This window comes from Physella acuta, unplaced genomic scaffold, assembly GCF_028476545.2.
Source record: "Physella acuta isolate Inbredline_101_S28 unplaced genomic scaffold, ASM2847654v3 ptg000934l, whole genome shotgun sequence".
Classification (NCBI taxonomy): domain Eukaryota; kingdom Metazoa; phylum Mollusca; class Gastropoda; family Physidae; genus Physella; species Physella acuta.
In genome coordinates this window covers 223,839-240,445 of record NW_026732451.1, presented here as the reverse complement: position 1 = coordinate 240,445, position 16,607 = coordinate 223,839, and the positions used below count along the sequence as shown (strand labels likewise).

General features: G+C 37.8%; 2 protein-coding genes across 3 annotated transcripts; one reads left to right on the top strand and one right to left on the bottom strand.

Annotated features, from left to right (window-relative positions):
- Positions 1-1,594: 1,594 nt before the first annotated feature.
- Positions 1,595-7,315, top strand: LOC131953627 (uncharacterized). 2 transcript variants are annotated; one of them, XM_059316899.1, is made up of 4 exons: positions 1,595-1,834; positions 2,790-4,293; positions 4,808-4,906; positions 7,102-7,315. In XM_059316899.1, the coding sequence occupies exons 2-4, from the start codon at positions 2,808-2,810 to the stop codon at positions 7,293-7,295; spliced, it is 1,779 nt and encodes a 592-aa protein (XP_059172882.1). In that variant the 5' UTR covers positions 1,595-1,834; positions 2,790-2,807; the 3' UTR covers positions 7,296-7,315. The 2 variants fall into 2 exon arrangements, with proteins under 2 accessions (XP_059172882.1, XP_059172883.1); XM_059316900.1 differs by lacking the exon at positions 1,595-1,834 and adding an exon at positions 2,290-2,562.
- Positions 7,303-13,506, bottom strand: LOC131953618 (uncharacterized). Its single transcript, XM_059316886.1, has 4 exons — positions 13,203-13,506; positions 8,827-11,523; positions 8,457-8,570; positions 7,303-7,925 (listed from the first exon to the last, which is right to left on the bottom strand). The coding sequence occupies exons 1-4, from the start codon at positions 13,504-13,506 to the stop codon at positions 7,741-7,743; spliced, it is 3,300 nt and encodes a 1,099-aa protein (XP_059172869.1). The 3' UTR covers positions 7,303-7,740.
- Between the last annotated feature and the right edge of the window lie 3,101 nt (positions 13,507-16,607).

Genomic DNA, 16,607 nt, shown 5'->3' with positions numbered 1-16,607 from the left:
GGGGCGTTTAACGTTACATTAAAAGAAAATAATGGAAGAAACGTTTGATTGGCTGGAATTTGAGATCGTGTGGATGTCTGCCTTTCTGTATATCTATACGTCTGATTGTGTATCTGTCTGACTGACATTATAAAAGAAAATAAAAGTACTTTCTCTCTTTAATTAAATGGTCACTGAAATATTTTTTTGCGACTAATGCTTTTATTTATTTTTCTCAAAAGTTGAATGAGAATTAGGTGAACATTTTGTTATAATATTTGACGACAAATTATCAACTTATCTCAGACAGGCTGACAAATAGACGGACATTACGACCTAAGTATAAGCCTGTACAAATACACTTGTTTTTGTACACTAATTTTGTTGTCACTATGTTGTTGCAATGTTTTACAAAATAAATTGATTAAAAATACTATAGGTTGTCATGTTACATTCCAGTTTAATTATGTGTATTTTAAAAACTTGTTCCCCTATATATTTTAGTTTTTATTACAAGTTTTTAATTAACTAACTTCTTCTGTCGTCAGATATCGAAACTGATGAGCGAAATTTCGAGCACTTTTAAGTGACCGATTCGTTTCTTACTTATTACGTTGTTCAAGACACGATGACAATGCAATCTGACATCAAATTTGACTTAATTGGATGCGTAATTAATCTTGCATGAAATAATTAAAACTTACTAACTAAAGTAAGGGGCCTTCTATTTACCGCACAATTAAACTGTGTCCACGTTTTATTTTGGCCTTGTCAGCATATTATTTTGGCTTAGTCGGAATTTTATTTTAGCCGCATCAGCTGTAACACAACACGACTTAAGCACACTTAAAGTCAATAGAACAGCGACGTGACAAAATATGTGTTGGCTAAGATCAAAATAACAGTGTATTCAGGCTGTCATATTGGGTAACATATACGTTGACATATTGAATAAAACATAACAATTCGGCCACATTTAATAAACCATAACAAGTTGGCCCCATTTGTAACACATAAGTTGGTTATACTGTATAAAACATTACAAGTCGTCTACATGGTCTAACATATAAAATGTAGGCAAAGAGTAGTGACGTCATTAACTATATTATCGAGCCCTTAGATCACGACGATTGAATGTTCTAACTTCTGAGAGGTTTGAAGATACAAATTTTGCTTGTGAACTAGTATAAGTCAAACGAATTACTTTTTCCAAAGGTTGTTCTACAGTTTTATTTAGTAGTAAATACATAATACATTACGTTTTAATTGTTACACACATTATAACATTCTGTATATTTTTCATATAAAATTTATTTGCTGGATACGCTTTGCACACAGTAAAAATTATGATTTAGTTGTTTGATATATCAGCGATTAACATTGTATAAAGGTTGAAAATGGTTTTTAAAAACGGCGTAATTTCGCTTCTATTTATAGCGCCTACGTTGTACTGAGTCTGAATCAGAGTCTCATCGTTAGATAACCATATCCCCCTAACGCTAAAAATGTTTTGTCAGTCCAAAGTTCGAGGAAGTGTTAGAATTCACAGAAGCTGCCACAAATTCCCTAACCCGACCACGTAACTGTTAAAATTGTTAAAGAGTGTTTAATTGGGCTACTGATAACTTAAACAAGTTAATTAATTTACACATCACATTAAATTTCAACAGATTTGTTTGATAGACAATTTTAAAAACGTTTTTATTGATATAGAAACAGATTTTTTCGAAGAAATTTTAGGGAATAGAAACTGGAATTTCCCGATCGACAGAGACGCCATGACAATTACAGGCAGTTTCAAGTGTCACTTGATTGAGTCGACTTAGGCATGTTGTTTTCATTCACTAGCTAGACGGTAAGTTCATATATATATATATATATATATATATATATATATATATATATATATATATATATATATATATATATATATATATATATATATATATATATATATATATATGAATGTGTGTGTGTATTTCCGTATGGGTATTTATCAGTGTCTAAGAATATTTTATCATCTTACAAGAAGCTAATTTAAATTAATCAACCTAAATCCTACAGTAGAAGAAGTGAAGATCAATCGGTCTGAATGTATGTAACAGTGTCCAGTGGTCAAGACAGTAAAACTTCTGACTTATGTCAGAGATGTCACGTGTCAGTTATGCCACGGTACTGACATGTCACTGACAGACGCCTCGTGTGTGTAATGTGTCTCTCGTGACTAGGTGCAGTAGAGCGACACTGAGCTGGAATGGTGCCAGTAATGCTGAATGCCCTCTAGGACTTGGCTGGCACTTCTCTACACAGCAAACAGACAAAACTAAGGCAGAGACATTATTAGCGACGATTTCAATACAACTCAAATCGATAATATCAATGTTGATTCAATGGTGTCAATGTAAATTTCTCTGCGTGTAATTGCCGCTTCTGATTTTTTTTAAATTCCGCGAATGACGTAACATTGAACGTGTGTAGTAGTTAACACACACGAGTAAGTGTGTTGGTCAACCCGCGTCCTCAACATTAAGTCAGCTCCAGGATGTAACTGTATTGTGTGTTAATGGCTTAATCAGTGTACAGGTAATGAGCTAAAGTTACAGTTTTATAGGCTGCCAATGTCCGTAGAGATCATTAGTTGATACTCACACAAGAGTTACCAAAAGTTATAACGTTATCAGAAACAACTTTCTCAGTTATATTGCCTTAGTTAGGTTAGTTTCATGAGCGGTTGTATACATTTGTTAAATATACGCTGACAATTTCTTATCTAAAAGGCCAACACTATGCTTTTACTTTACTTTTTTCAGAGTGAAAACACTGGCAACATGGGAGCGACCGTGTCTATAATAAAACGTCCTCCACATTTAAACACACAAAACAAAATCCACCCAGAAGATACAGGCAATGAACAAAATGCAGCAACTCCTCAACAATCCGTTGGTAAAAAGCTCAAACTTTTCGTGTTCTGGAGCAAAAGTTCCTCCCATAGACAGTGGCTTCGTGTGGAACGATTGGCTCGCCTACAGACGTCCCTGTCCTCACAAATACATCCATCACTGCCCTCACAAATACATCCATCACTGCCCTCACCCACACATGCGCCACCAGGCTCGAACACTACCGACAAAAAAGCTAGCCCATGCCAAGTACAAATCAAGTTTGGAGCCCACCCCGTCGTTTCATACACAGCACAGGTTCGTGCTAGATCGCCAGCCACTCAACACAGACCGACCTCAAGAAACTCGGCGAAACAAAAAACTTCTTCGGTTTTTCAAGTAAAACAACCATGGTCTAAATTTTTAAACAGATTTTCATCTGAAAAAATGCAGGAACAGCTTACAAAAGTAGAAGTTTTAAAACATATACAAACAGACGACAGTATTTATATAAGCTTCCAGGGGAAAGCAAAACACGTGAAACTGGCCCAAACACTGTTGGAAACTATGAAGCAACAGCTGGTCACTTATCGTGTTAAACTGGAACAAGAATTTCCTGACAGGAAAAAGTTGCAGCAAGTCAAGAAAATGATCTCAACAAATGTAATCAGACCCTCCCTGGACGAGCTAGAGCCAGAGATTGAGTGCGTCATCGACACCCACGGTCCAAACATCACGCTCATATTTGACAACAGACACGAAACAGCTTTGTACAGCAACACACGGCTGTCCGAGCTGTATAGCTGTGTTGGTCAGATGTTGTGGGCCAAAGTTAAACCTGTTCTTTCAATGCCAAGGGGGACAGTGGAGTTTCTGGGGCTCGCTGCCCAGAAAGACGATGTCCCGCCCTATTGGCGCTGCAACATGGATGCCGGAAGTAGTTCTATAAGTCTAGACTCGACGCATCCGTTGGTTTACGTCGGCAGAATCACACGAGAAGCGATCACTGACCTGGTGTTTCAAACCTTCGACCAGTCGTCCATCGGCGTGGGTCGAGATGCTCGCGGACTACGTCATAATTCCATACAAGTTGTCAGCGTGCAGAGAGTAGAGAACCAACGGCTGTTTAAGATCTACAACGACAAACGGAAGCGGATGTGTGAGTCCATGTACTCAAAGAGACGTCTGTGTAAGCCCGTAGATCAGCTGCTAGGCTCCAGGGGTGCCGTTAGAACCACTGACGTCATACAACGGTTCATGAAGAAAGAGTTGTACACTGAGATTAACGAGCACTACCTGTTTCACGGCACCAAGGCAAATCTTGTGGACGCTGTTCTCAATAATGGACTTGACCCTCGGGTCGGTGGGTCCCATTGTATGCTGGGTAAAGGCATTTATACAGCAGAGATGGTCACCAAGTCTGACCAGTACACAGGTAGGTTTTCTCTGGTACACAGGTAGGTTTTCTCTGGTACACAGGTAGGTTTTTTTCTGGTACACAGGTAGGTTCTTTCTGACCAGTACACGGGTAGGTTTTCTCTGGTACTTAGGTAGGTTTTCTCTGGTACTTAGGTAGGTTTTCTCTGGTACACAGGTAGGTTTTTTTCTGGTACACAGGTAGGTTCTTTCTGACCAGTACACGGGTAGGTTTTTTTCTGACCAGTACACGGGTAGGTTTTTTCTGGTACACAGGTAGGTTTTTTCTGGTACACAGGTAGGTTTTTTCTGACCAGTACACGGGTAGGTTTTTTCTGACCAGTACACGGGTAGGTTTTTTTCTGACCAGTACACTGGTAGGTTTTATGTTGTTCATTCAAGTTTGATCTTTGGCGAGCCCCCATTCACACGTCAGCTTTTGTTGATGTTCACACAACCCCAATTAGTGAACATAATCAATTTTTTGATTTGTAGTATTTCTTTAATTTGTCTTTATGTCTTTATTTCCACAGACTCTCAAACATCACGTGGACAAGATGGCGTCCTGCTGTTAATGCGCGTGTTGCTAGGAGACGTATACGTCATATCTCGGAATAGCCCGTACATCACAGGTTGAGTGATTTATTTCATACCTAGCTTCATTTAAAATTGTATTTAGCATTAAAATTATCTTGTAATGTTCTTATAACGTTGTATCACGTCGGCCTTGAGCGTATACAAGACAAGACAGATTGGGGAAGAAATAAGTCATTCGAGTACACAAGAAAAAGCGTTAATACACAACTTTTGGCACATGTACAGAATACCATATGACCCTAGACGGCATGTAGAGGCCACGGATAATTTATTAAAAAAAAACCCATCGAAAATATAAAACTATTACACCGAGAATGTTATAGGATGGTTTTTATTAAAGTAATGCATCTGATTCAACACGAACATAAGTTCAGTCAACATAGTAAACAAGAAATAGCAGTAAACGTCTGAATTGTTATATATATGATTTAAATATAACAATAAAGCAATATACACACACATATATATATATATATATATATATATATATATATATATATATATATATATATAAACACATCATGTGTCGTGCTTTTTACTTGCATCGCAGTGTCTTATTATAAGTAATAGAGTAGAGTTTGTTTATATAACGACTTAAATTTATTTTATAGTTGTCACTGTTTTTACTCTTACACGTAAAGAAAATATTAAATACACGCACATTGCTAAAACATATTAAATGGATCAATGTCAAATATTATTTTCGTTTGGATTACTAGAAAAAATGAATACATTTTAATAAAAAACTAATTAAATAAGCTCTTTTGTAATTTAGCGAAGGGAGGTAATTTAAAAATAAATTCAACTCACGCTAATTAAAAAATGGGAATGCAAAATCTCCAAGACGAAATTATTGTTGGAATAATGTAATTAGCAAAATGTGAATGCAAATTCTGTAGACGTGTAAGAGGACATTACTGTTGGAATATTATAATTAGCATGGATTGATAAAAGGTTATCTTTTATTTATTTTATTCACTGAACGCACTGTCTACTAATGATATTTTTTGATCAACTATTCCTCAACATTATATACGTGTCATCACATTCATTAGGTGCGCAATCGTTTAACTCATGAAACTCTATTGTGATTTTTTTTAACTTTCTCGTATAAACGAAGTATAGAGAAAGTCTTGTAATCGTGCAAAAAAAAAAAAAAATCACACCTCACTGATACGGAACAACATAATTTTGCAATCTTGTCCGTATGTCTCTGTGTCTGTCTGTGTGTCTGTGTTTCTGTCTGTGTGTAAACATGATAACTTGAGTACCGTTACAGCTAGGTTGATGAAATTTCATATATGTATTTTATCAAAATCGTAAATACTGATCAACTTTTGAGCGATTTCCGATAACCGGAAGTGGTACTTTTTCTACTTTGAATTTTTCAAAAGCCTATAACTTGAGTAGTATTTCAGATAGATAAATGAAATTTCACATGTAAGTAAAAGATCTAATTCTCTACCTTCTTTCAAATTTTGAGTAATTTCCGTTGACCGGAAGTACTAAATTACGCTATTTCCGTTTCTCAAAAAACGCATGTAAATTTATAAAGTACTAATAATATTGAGCACTATTATGCACATCTTGTTTTGGCGTTCGCTTGGTGCGCAATTCTTTTTTCTATGAGATTCTATTCTATTTTTAAAAGTTTAAGTAATTAAAAATCATGTCTATATTCCAAGTTATATTAGAATATTCGAGAAAGTTTAGGGGAGATCACTCCCGGTTTATTTACTTTAAAGAATTGAAAAAAAAATGCATGAATCGATAAAGTGCTCGGATATTTTAAATACTGCCTTTTATTTATTTTATACACTGAATGTACTGCTTATTATTTATTATTCTATCTTTCGGTTTGCGGACAAGCTGGGGGTTTTATAGTCATTCACTGAATCAGGCGCGGCATGTTTTCTTTTGTGTTTGTGCTGTGTTGTGTTTGTATTGTGTTTGTGTTGTGTTTGTGTTGTGTTTGTGTTGTGTTTGTGTTGTGTTTGTGTTGTGTTTGTGTTGTGTTTGTGTTGTGTTTGTGTTGTGTTTGTGTTGTGTTTGTGTTGTGTTTGTGTTGTGTTTGTGTTGTGTTTGTGTTGTGTTTGTGTTGTGTTTGTGTTGTGTTTGTGTTGTGTTTGTGTTGTGTTTGTGTTGTGTTTGTGTTGTTTTTGTGTTGTGTTTGAGCATTGTTTATGTAAAAAGTAGCTTCTCACCTAACTGACGATATCTATTGTATCAGGCCCTGAGAAACTGACCAGACCACCGTGTGTTCAATGCCAGAAGGACAGGTGCTCATGTCCTAACCAGGTCCTGTACGACTCCGTCATGTTAGATGGGGGCGCTCAATTCCGTGAGTTCGTGGTCTACGACAGGGATCAGTGCTACCCTGAGTACGTCATCAAATACAGGAGGATTGTGGACCCCAAAAACTAAATAAATATTTATTCCATTCCTATTATGTCTGTGTGGTTTTTATTTTAACAAAACTGCGCTTATCCCATTTTGCACAACAATTATCATAATATTAAATTTTATACCTGCCTTAATTATATTTTAGTGATATCAGTTAAGGAGGTAATACTGTAAGGTTTCAACACTATCAGGTTTCTTTCACTTATTGAGATCACTCTGTACATTGTAGGGTCACAACATCCCACTAAGGTTCACGTTAGTCTATATTGAATTTAGTAACATCAGCCATTTATTTGTTTCATTCGTCTGTGAGTTGTAAAGTTACAGTTTGTCTTCAGCAACGGATATTTGTATGTATGTAATAAGGTTACAGGCTGCTTTAGCGGCGACCGTCTGTATGTAATTAAGTCACGTGATTCCATAGACGAGGACTTCTCTCCTGTATGTTATTATGTATGTTATCATGTCACACAAATACCTCTCTCCTGTATGTAATTAAGTATTCAGGATAACAACAATTCTCATTGTAAATGACAAATTTCCTGAACATCAAGCCGTCATCGTCAAGAATGATCGAGTCATACATGGGATGGTTTTTAGTGCACGTCTCGTCTTCACACTTGACACATGGGGGGCCGGTGAAACGATCGCCTGGGCAAAACACACACAGCATATGAGCAAGGACGTAGAACACACACACCACATGAGCATGGACGTAGAACACATACACCATAGGCACAATAGCATGGACGTAGAACACACACAGCACATGAACATGGACGTAGAAAACACAACATCAGCACATGAACATGGACGTAGAACACACACAGCACATGAACATGGACGTAGAAAACACAACATCAGCACATGAACATGGACGTAGAACACACACACAGCACATGAGCATGGGTGTAGAACACACACAGCACATGAGCATGGGTGTAGAACACACACAGCACATGAGCATGGGTGTAGAACACACACAGCACATGAGCATGGAACACACACAATAGCACGTGAAAATAGAAGTAGAACAGTTTCAAATGTTCGGGGATATGCATGAGAAAAATATATTTATAAGTTTCGAACATTCCACAACATGTCATCAACATACACAAAACTACGAAATATAAAAAACATGACAAAAATACCACTAAATCTCAACACCAAAACTATACATACCACCAGAAGTCACTCTCCTATGCTTCTTGTCAATAACGTATGGATTTCCCAGCAGGACTCGAACCAGACACAAATACAACTCAGTTCCTGGTGGCTGGCGACATACTGTAGGCTCTGTTAGAAAACAAAATGTTTATCTGATTCTAAGGTGTATCCAATGTGACTGGGTTGTGCTATATATATATATATATATATATATATATATATATATATATATATATATATATATATATATATATATATATATATATATATATATATATATATATATATATATATATATATATATATATATGGAGAGAGAAAGAGAGAGCGCTGTTGTTTGTATAGCCATGCAGTTTAATACTGCACACACTATGTCGTACATTACCTTTCCTGGTAGGAGTTAGGTCTGTATGTTGGTTTGATTTGGTTGACTCCTCAGCGAAATAAAGAGCCCGCCCTAAGATCCCGGATGTAGAGAACAGCGGGCTGAGACTCCCCGTCCTTAGGGCGTCAGCCAGCCCTGGCTTGATGCCAAAGAAGAGAAAATGCTCGTTGATCTCGCTGTACAGCTCTTGGCTCAACACACTGCCCAGTAGCTTGGTGGTTTTGATTTGATGGCCTGGCAAAATCTTAGACAAGTCGCAGCACAGTTTCCCACTTTCCGACATTTTGCTAAACAAACTTTTCCTGCTGTGTGAGTAGCGCTGGAATGTCTGGAGGCTCTCATACCTCTGGACGTTGACGATGTGGATTCCCGTGTTGTCCTCCAACCCCGCGGCGTCACGGCCTTCTCCGGCGTGGTTTAGATCCCACGTCTTTAAGACAAGATCGGACACCGCTTGCCGCGTGACGTCATCGACATCTATCAGGTACGATTGTCTGGACTTCAGATCTACCGCTTGGTCCGGGTGATTGACCACGCCCCTCCAGAAAGTTTTATCGTTGAACAGAGTCCAGTATGACGGGCAGATCTCGTCAACACCAGAGGCATACTTTAAGAAAGTCACTCGGTGACGCTGGTGGGTCTTGTAGGTAGCGATGGCGTGTTTCTGTAAGGCGTCAGACACTTTTTGAACCTCGGCGTCAATCAAAGATTTTATCAGCTCTACATCTTTCTGCAACCCTTTCAGTTTGCATGTAATTGTAGTTTGATCAGAGACAAGCTTGAGACAAACTGTCAAAGATTTGCATCTCTCTACGAGCATGTTGTGTAGCCCATCTGGCCAGAAATTGATGGCGCTGCTACTGACTTCACTTGTATACAAACATTTATGAAAAATCTGGCCACAAAGTCTCACCATAACTGAATCTAGATCCGTGTTTTTGTCTGCGGTAATAGACACCTCAGGAAGTATTCGTGGATCTATATTTAACACAGGAACAATTTCATATTCACAACCCTTCTCTTCTAGTGAAACATCATTTGCTGTTGGTACGTTCAGTTTAAGGAATGTATCTTTGTCGTCGATGACAATGTGTACATCGATAGGTCTGAGAGTTATGTAACGATTGATTGTCCTCCGTGCGATGAGGATCACATCGTCAACAGGAAGTTCCGTGAAGGTGAGGGCAGGAACTGCTACAGACGTGGCGCCAAGCTCCAGCACCTTATCCAGGATCGTTTTGTAGACAGTCACCAGATCTGACCTGGAATTAGAACCAAGTCTTGTACACGTAACATAACTAAAGTCTGTGCTCAGTTGCTTGGCTAGGATAAAGATTATAGCCTTAGGATTTTTTTGTCTTTCTGCTTGACACATTTTAACGACATCAGCCGAAACACTCGGGCACGCAGCATCATTCCACTGATACACAATCACGTCAGTGTTTTCCTCATCAATACAGCCACATTTTATTTTCACTGTGTTGAAATCTTTAAACAAACTAGAACTATGTGCTAAACCTGCTTGATTTCGGACAAATTTGAAGTCTTTATCGTCAGGTTTAACAGCGTCATCAACAGGCTTGACGTCTTTATCATCAGGTTTGACGTCTTCATCACGGAGAAAGTCTGAAACATTTGACGTCACAACACATTTTTCCTTAGACTGGAACTCAGAAATGTTCTCCTGAATAAGTTCATCTTGGAATCCCCGAATGACAAGAATGACATCTGTCATGAGCTGACCACAGAGAGTGTGCAGATTCCAGGTCCTGGTGATGACGTCATCAGCCAGGTGCATGAAGGTATGAAACGATACAACAGCAGTATCAGGCCTACAACACAAGGGATTGGTTTCTTCTGTCTCCCTGAATAGTTTGAACAACGCCGATTGGTGAAACTTTTGTAGGTACGTACACTGTAGCATGTGATGTGTTGTTTCATATTCTAGATGGTCACCAATCAACGTTTGGGTTTGTCTCCTAGAGATCAGCACATCTTCCTCCAGACCTTCCAAATAAATTTCCGTCTTTTCCACATTCCACGTAACTCGAACTAAAAGATCTTTTTCTAAGTGATCTTTCAATGACGTCAACGTGTCTATTAATATCGCTTCAGTGGACCTTGCAACAACTTTGTGATTTAAAATACGAAGAAGATGAGTCATCGCGCGGTGCAATACGACATCATCGTTACTAGCAAGCAGCAGATAATGTGTCTTTAACATGTACTTCACCTGCCCCAAGTGGGTCAAATCACCCAGGACACACCACGCCTTCTGTGTCGACAACAGTTGCAGCATCAACTCCGTTAAAAATATTTTGGCTGTTTTTATCCGCTTCACCTCAGTGACAATCTTACGTATCTGGTTACTCACATCGGCCTCCTTCCCCCGTATGGTGGCCAGTTTGGTCAGTCGGTTGTAGCTGACACGACAGTCGTCAAAACTACCAAAACATCCCAGCATCAGAGCGTGTTGTAGTTTACCCACAGGTACTGAGACCTCAACATGTCTCTGGGCTTGGCAAGTTTCCAGCTCTTTAATTCTCTCTAAAAGTTGGTTCTTTTCCTCCTCCAAGGCCTCAAGTTTCAGTTTATAAGACGGTTCATCTTTAGTTGTATTTGTGTGAGGCCTGTTGTTTGTTGTACTTGAACTATTTTTTATGTGATCGTTGGTCAAATGACGTGAAGCACGTGAGTCTAGAAAAGGAATAAAAAAATTACATCAATTAGTTTTATTCGGGGGTTCGACACAAGTACTCTATGGTGCTGATGCAATGCATGTACTCTTTCACCAAAGGTACTCGAATATATTTCAACCAAATGACCCTTAATAAAAATACGCCATATTTCAGTTATAACAAAAATGAGTACACTTTTAATATAAAACAATATAAAATATTTTAGAAGTTATTCAAATTTATAGCATATAGCTCTAGTTTAGAAATGCCCCCACTCCTTTCTTCCCACTTTCCTGAATAAAAAACGTTTCTACAAATATGTTAACTTCAGACTGAGTATTGATTAGAGATATTCTTCGATAATCTGTTGACATCTGTATGGCCCGTTATAAGAAATCTAGAACCTAAACGTAACCCAAAACTAAACCCTTAATATATGGTTTTGTTTTGTCCCGATTGTAAACCTGCAATAAGTAAATCAAACCAACATCCTAAATTGTAACCTAAATTCTTAAATTTGTAAAAGCCGTAAGTTCAAACATAATTGTTTTTAACCTTAAACAATGTCTAAATCCAAAATTGTGCAGAGACGTATTCCTTAACCTATTTCCATTCACATCCTTATATGTTTTCTAAGAAATTAATAAATGTTATCTGCAAATAAACCAATACATTCCACAAGATAACCGGCTTATTAAAACACATCACACCCGTACCTCTAAACTCTAAATGAAAGTTGGGTTAACTAAAATCAAAGTATTTCGGTCCAACTCTGTACCGTTTTTATTTTCAGACAATTGTTGCCGGTGAAACTCGTCAATAATACACAACTTGACACTAACACACAACTTGACACTAGCAATTTGACACCAATAAAAAACTAGACACAATAAAACAACGCCAGGTCTATGAAAATAAAAACCAAAAGTGCTCTCAAGTCCTTTGCGAATGGAGCAGATCTAGAAGAGGTCGAAGACTTTAAGTACCTCGGCAGCTATATATCAGCAAATGGCAGCATAGAGAAAGAAATGGCCACCAGAATAGCAATGTCAGCGCAAGCTTTCAACAGACTCGCTAAGATCTGGAAATCATCTTCACTGCAGTAGAGAACCAAAAATAAGGATCTACAAGTCTAATGTACGTTCTGTACTCTTCTATGCTGCAGAGTCATGGAAACTAAACAAGAAAGGAGAGAGCCGCCTAAGAGGCTTTGAAAGAAGATTCATCTAACTATTCTCAGGATGAAGTGGGACGACAAAGTCCCGAACAAGGAAATATGGCTACGGACAGGATTAAACGACATTGTTTCAGAAGTTCGAATGAGGAGATGGAGATGACTGAGCCATGTCCTACGAATGAGCAAAAGAAGACTCCCCAACATGGCGCTGAAGTGGAACCCACCCGGAAAGAGAAATAGAGGAAGACCACTGGGAACATGGAGGAGAGAGATGGAAGAAGAAGTGCAGACCTGGCATGAACTAAAGTGGCTCGCTCAAGACAGAGTGGAATGGCGGAGATTTGTTGTTGCCCTATACTCCACAGCGAGTGATGAGGATTAAGTAAGTAAAGTAAGGTCTACTCCCCATGTATGACTCCATCAAACGTACCTGCTAGGCCCCTGTCTTGACACCAACACACAACTTGACACATAAAACAACATCAAGTCTACTCCCCATTCATGACTCCCCCCAAACCTACCTGCTGAGGCTCCCTGTCTCAGTCGGGCTGACACGTGCGAGTAGTTCTCGTCCAGAGCCTCCAGAAAGTGACCAAACGCTGGACCCGAGCCGGCATGGAACAGTTTGTCCAAGAGTGTCCTCATTCGTCCTGTGGCCGTGGGCATGCCACTGATGACGTGTTTGTCATCAAGGGTGAAAACATTTTTGGCAAATAAAACATCGACGATATCCAGGGCGTCGACCTCTTTGATCAGGTACACCAGGTTCTCCTGTAAGACAGCCTCGTCCTCCAGCTTAAGACGACCTTTTCTTGAAGACGCCATTGTGTTTTCTACTTGAACGTGTGGAATACAAAACAATAACCCGTGATAGGAATACAATCATTTAAAACATATTTAAAATGTCACAAGAACGCAGAGTTTCTTCCAGGCATCTCTTCGGTGGGGGGGGGGGGGGGGGGGGGGGGGCTCCCGAAGAAAGTCTACCGCCCCCCCCCCCGAACGAGATGGATTTTATATAGTAAACATACACTTTTACTAGTGTCCGCCCCCCCCCCCCCCCCGAAAAATATTCACCGCCCCCCCCCCCTCCCCGAAAATTTCAAGTGCCCCCCCGGAGAAAAAAGTCTGGAAGAAACACTGCAAGAACGTATGATGGGACGGGGTAGTTGGACAGTAGAGCAAACGACATGTAACCTGAAAGTTTGGAGTTTTTATCCCAAGCTCGAATCCGTAGCCGAGTCGACCCAGCTCTGATGGGTACCCAACTCACGTTAAAAAAAGTAAAGACAGCTGGACGTATTGCTGGCCACACTATCCCTTGATAGGTTGAAGTCACTGAGACTGGGAAATTCTACTTCATCTGCCCTAAAAGGGGAAATTTACTTTAAGAGTACACGAATTGGGATAATTTACTTACTCATTACATTAAAAAGTTGTTATAACATATCTTAAAATATAATATGTGTCCGCTTTGGTATTCTAACCAGTAAAAGTAAAAAAATAAATATCTTATTTAAATAATATGGTTGTCATCTATCTATATACTACTAAAACTCAAGATTGTTGACAAGTTTGTATATTTCTTTTTTTTTTCTTTGTCTGTTTGGTTGCATCAAAGCATCTGCACTATGTGTAGAGCTGTAAAATACTTATTTATGTAGAGAATGTTTTTTTTAAACCAATCTTTTAATCGCAAATTCATTTAAAGTCGTTAATTAATTTATTGATATATTCATTGGTAGAAACACCACTTAATTATAAAAGTTTAGAACAGTTACTTTATTTAAAGTGACGTCACATTACTTACTTTTTTTTTTACAATAAATATGTCGGCTTCCATGGAAGATCAAGTTGCGATTTCAAAAGTTTAAAGCAATATAAAGCTAAATTTTCTATCGACTATTGCTTAAAAGATACGTCTGCTTGCTATTTTTATTAGGTTCCAACACTAATTTTTATTAGTATACACTGGGCATTTCTTCTAATTTATAAAATTAATTTACCTAGACTAGATCTCTATGGATTCTAGATCTACCGATAGGCCAAACATATATTAGATCTAGATCTATTTAGTTAGATACAAAAAAAAACACTATAAATAATTGAGTTTCTTTATTAAACTATTTTGGTCCTTAAATATTTGATATATATTATGTCTGAATCTTTGTTTTTTATCTTCACATATTCGAGAATACACGGACGTTATTTATTTATAGCTACGGAAAAACTAGTCAAGCCCAGCAATAGATTCTAGGTCTTGATCTCTAGATCTCTGGATCTAGAATCTCTGCCAATAATAAGTTTCTATACTAAACTATTTCAGGCCTTACTTATTTTATGTAAATCTTTGTTAGTTTAGCTATGGAATTGGCTAATTTAGGATATAATTTAATTTTAAATAATAGGGCCTATTCGCGTAACTCAAGTTTCATACGCTGACTCTAGATCTAGATGTGAATAAAGTACCCCACTAATTCTGCACCTAATTTTTTTTAGAAGTGAATGATAGAGTTACCTATCAGGACTTAGGGGAACACGGGGAAAGTGAAGTAGAGTTCACCTGTTTCTGTGTCCTCAGCATAGTGTGGAATAACGGCTAGTCCAGTAGATTCTAAAAATAGGTCTTAGTATTATTGTAACGTGTATATTTAACCTTGCAGCTGAAGTAGATCAATATATTTTTATGTTATTTTTACATTTCTTAAAAAGGTATCGATTTATAAATTATGGTCAATAAACCATCTCAAAGATAAAGGTAATTACAAGTAAATTTGAATAGCACAAATATTCACTGCATTACTTTTTACTTGTGTCCGAACTACTTTTTCATGCCCTTACCTTGGTCATAAAAGATTTTTACTTTGTTTTAAAAATATAGTCGTCTGTTTGCATTTTTAAGTAAATCAATTTTAAGAAATATGTCAACATTTATTAATGAACTATATTAAACTAAATAATTACCGACGATCTTAGCGTAAGTCAAGTAGTTGTCAGAGGTCTTTCCTATTACATGTACAAGAGGTCATTATTTATAATAATGGGAATTCCCGAAGTTTTAAAGTTCCTTTTGAGCATTCGAATTATTGTTTTGGATGCTGATTTAAAACATCTTCTGGTTGGTACTTGGGATTACTATAAATCATTAACAGATTATCCTTTTAAATTATTGAGTAGTTTTATTTTTTTGGAATTTTTTTCTTTAGATATTTCAAGATGTTTATTAAGTATACAAGTTTTAAATTATTTACACGAACTACTCCCTATGTATACATACATACACACACACACACACACATATATATATATATATATATATATATATATATATATATATATATATATATATATATATATATATATATATATATATATATATTTAAAGGACGGAGTTGACTACCGGTAGAGAGCTAGAATGTTAAACAAAAAAACTCACGTCAGCGAAAACAAAAAGTGTGTAAGAAGGCAAATAATTAATAAAGAAAAAACAAACTTCACGTCAGACTATAAACCTAACAAATATAAAGCGGGATAGATACGTTGGGCTACAATTATCGTTTATTAAATCAAATCAGGCGCACTCTCTGAGATACCGGCGGTCGGCTGTGCTGAGCACCTGGGCTCCCCCGTCAGGACAATGGCGCCTATATTATTTTTAAAGAGCACGCTACAATAGGGACACGGTGGCACACGAAGTTCGATGATTGAACCTAATCCAGCCGCCGTACAAGCCGCCCCTGCCACAAGTGTAAGTGATGGTTCCCGAGAACGCACGGCGACGCCCCTGACATATAAACGGTCGCTTAGGTGTGTTCTAACTCAGTATTACGGAGGATGATCTACATACATTCAAGGTTTTCATAAAGCGCAACTTGTGGGGTGTGAGCGGATTGTGGAAAATTCACGAAACAACAGCTAAGATCCCA

Excerpts from the sequence above, each read along its gene's own strand:
- LOC131953627 (XM_059316899.1), top strand. The coding sequence starts at position 2,808 with ATGGGAGCGACCGTGTCTATAATAAAACGTCCTCCACATTTAAACACA. Across the intron at positions 4,294-4,807 it reads CAAGTCTGACCAGTACACAG|ACTCTCAAACATCACGTGGA; the intron begins GTAGGTTTTCTC and ends TTATTTCCACAG. Across the intron at positions 4,907-7,101 it reads GAATAGCCCGTACATCACAG|GCCCTGAGAAACTGACCAGA; the intron begins GTTGAGTGATTT and ends CTATTGTATCAG.
- LOC131953618 (XM_059316886.1), bottom strand. The coding sequence starts at position 13,506 with ATGGCGTCTTCAAGAAAAGGTCGTCTTAAGCTGGAGGACGAGGCTGTC. Across the intron at positions 11,524-13,202 it reads GAGACAGGGAGCCTCAGCAG|ACTCACGTGCTTCACGTCAT; the intron begins GTAGGTTTGGGG and ends TTCCTTTTCTAG. Across the intron at positions 8,571-8,826 it reads CCTAACTCCTACCAGGAAAG|AGCCTACAGTATGTCGCCAG; the intron begins GTAATGTACGAC and ends GTTTTCTAACAG.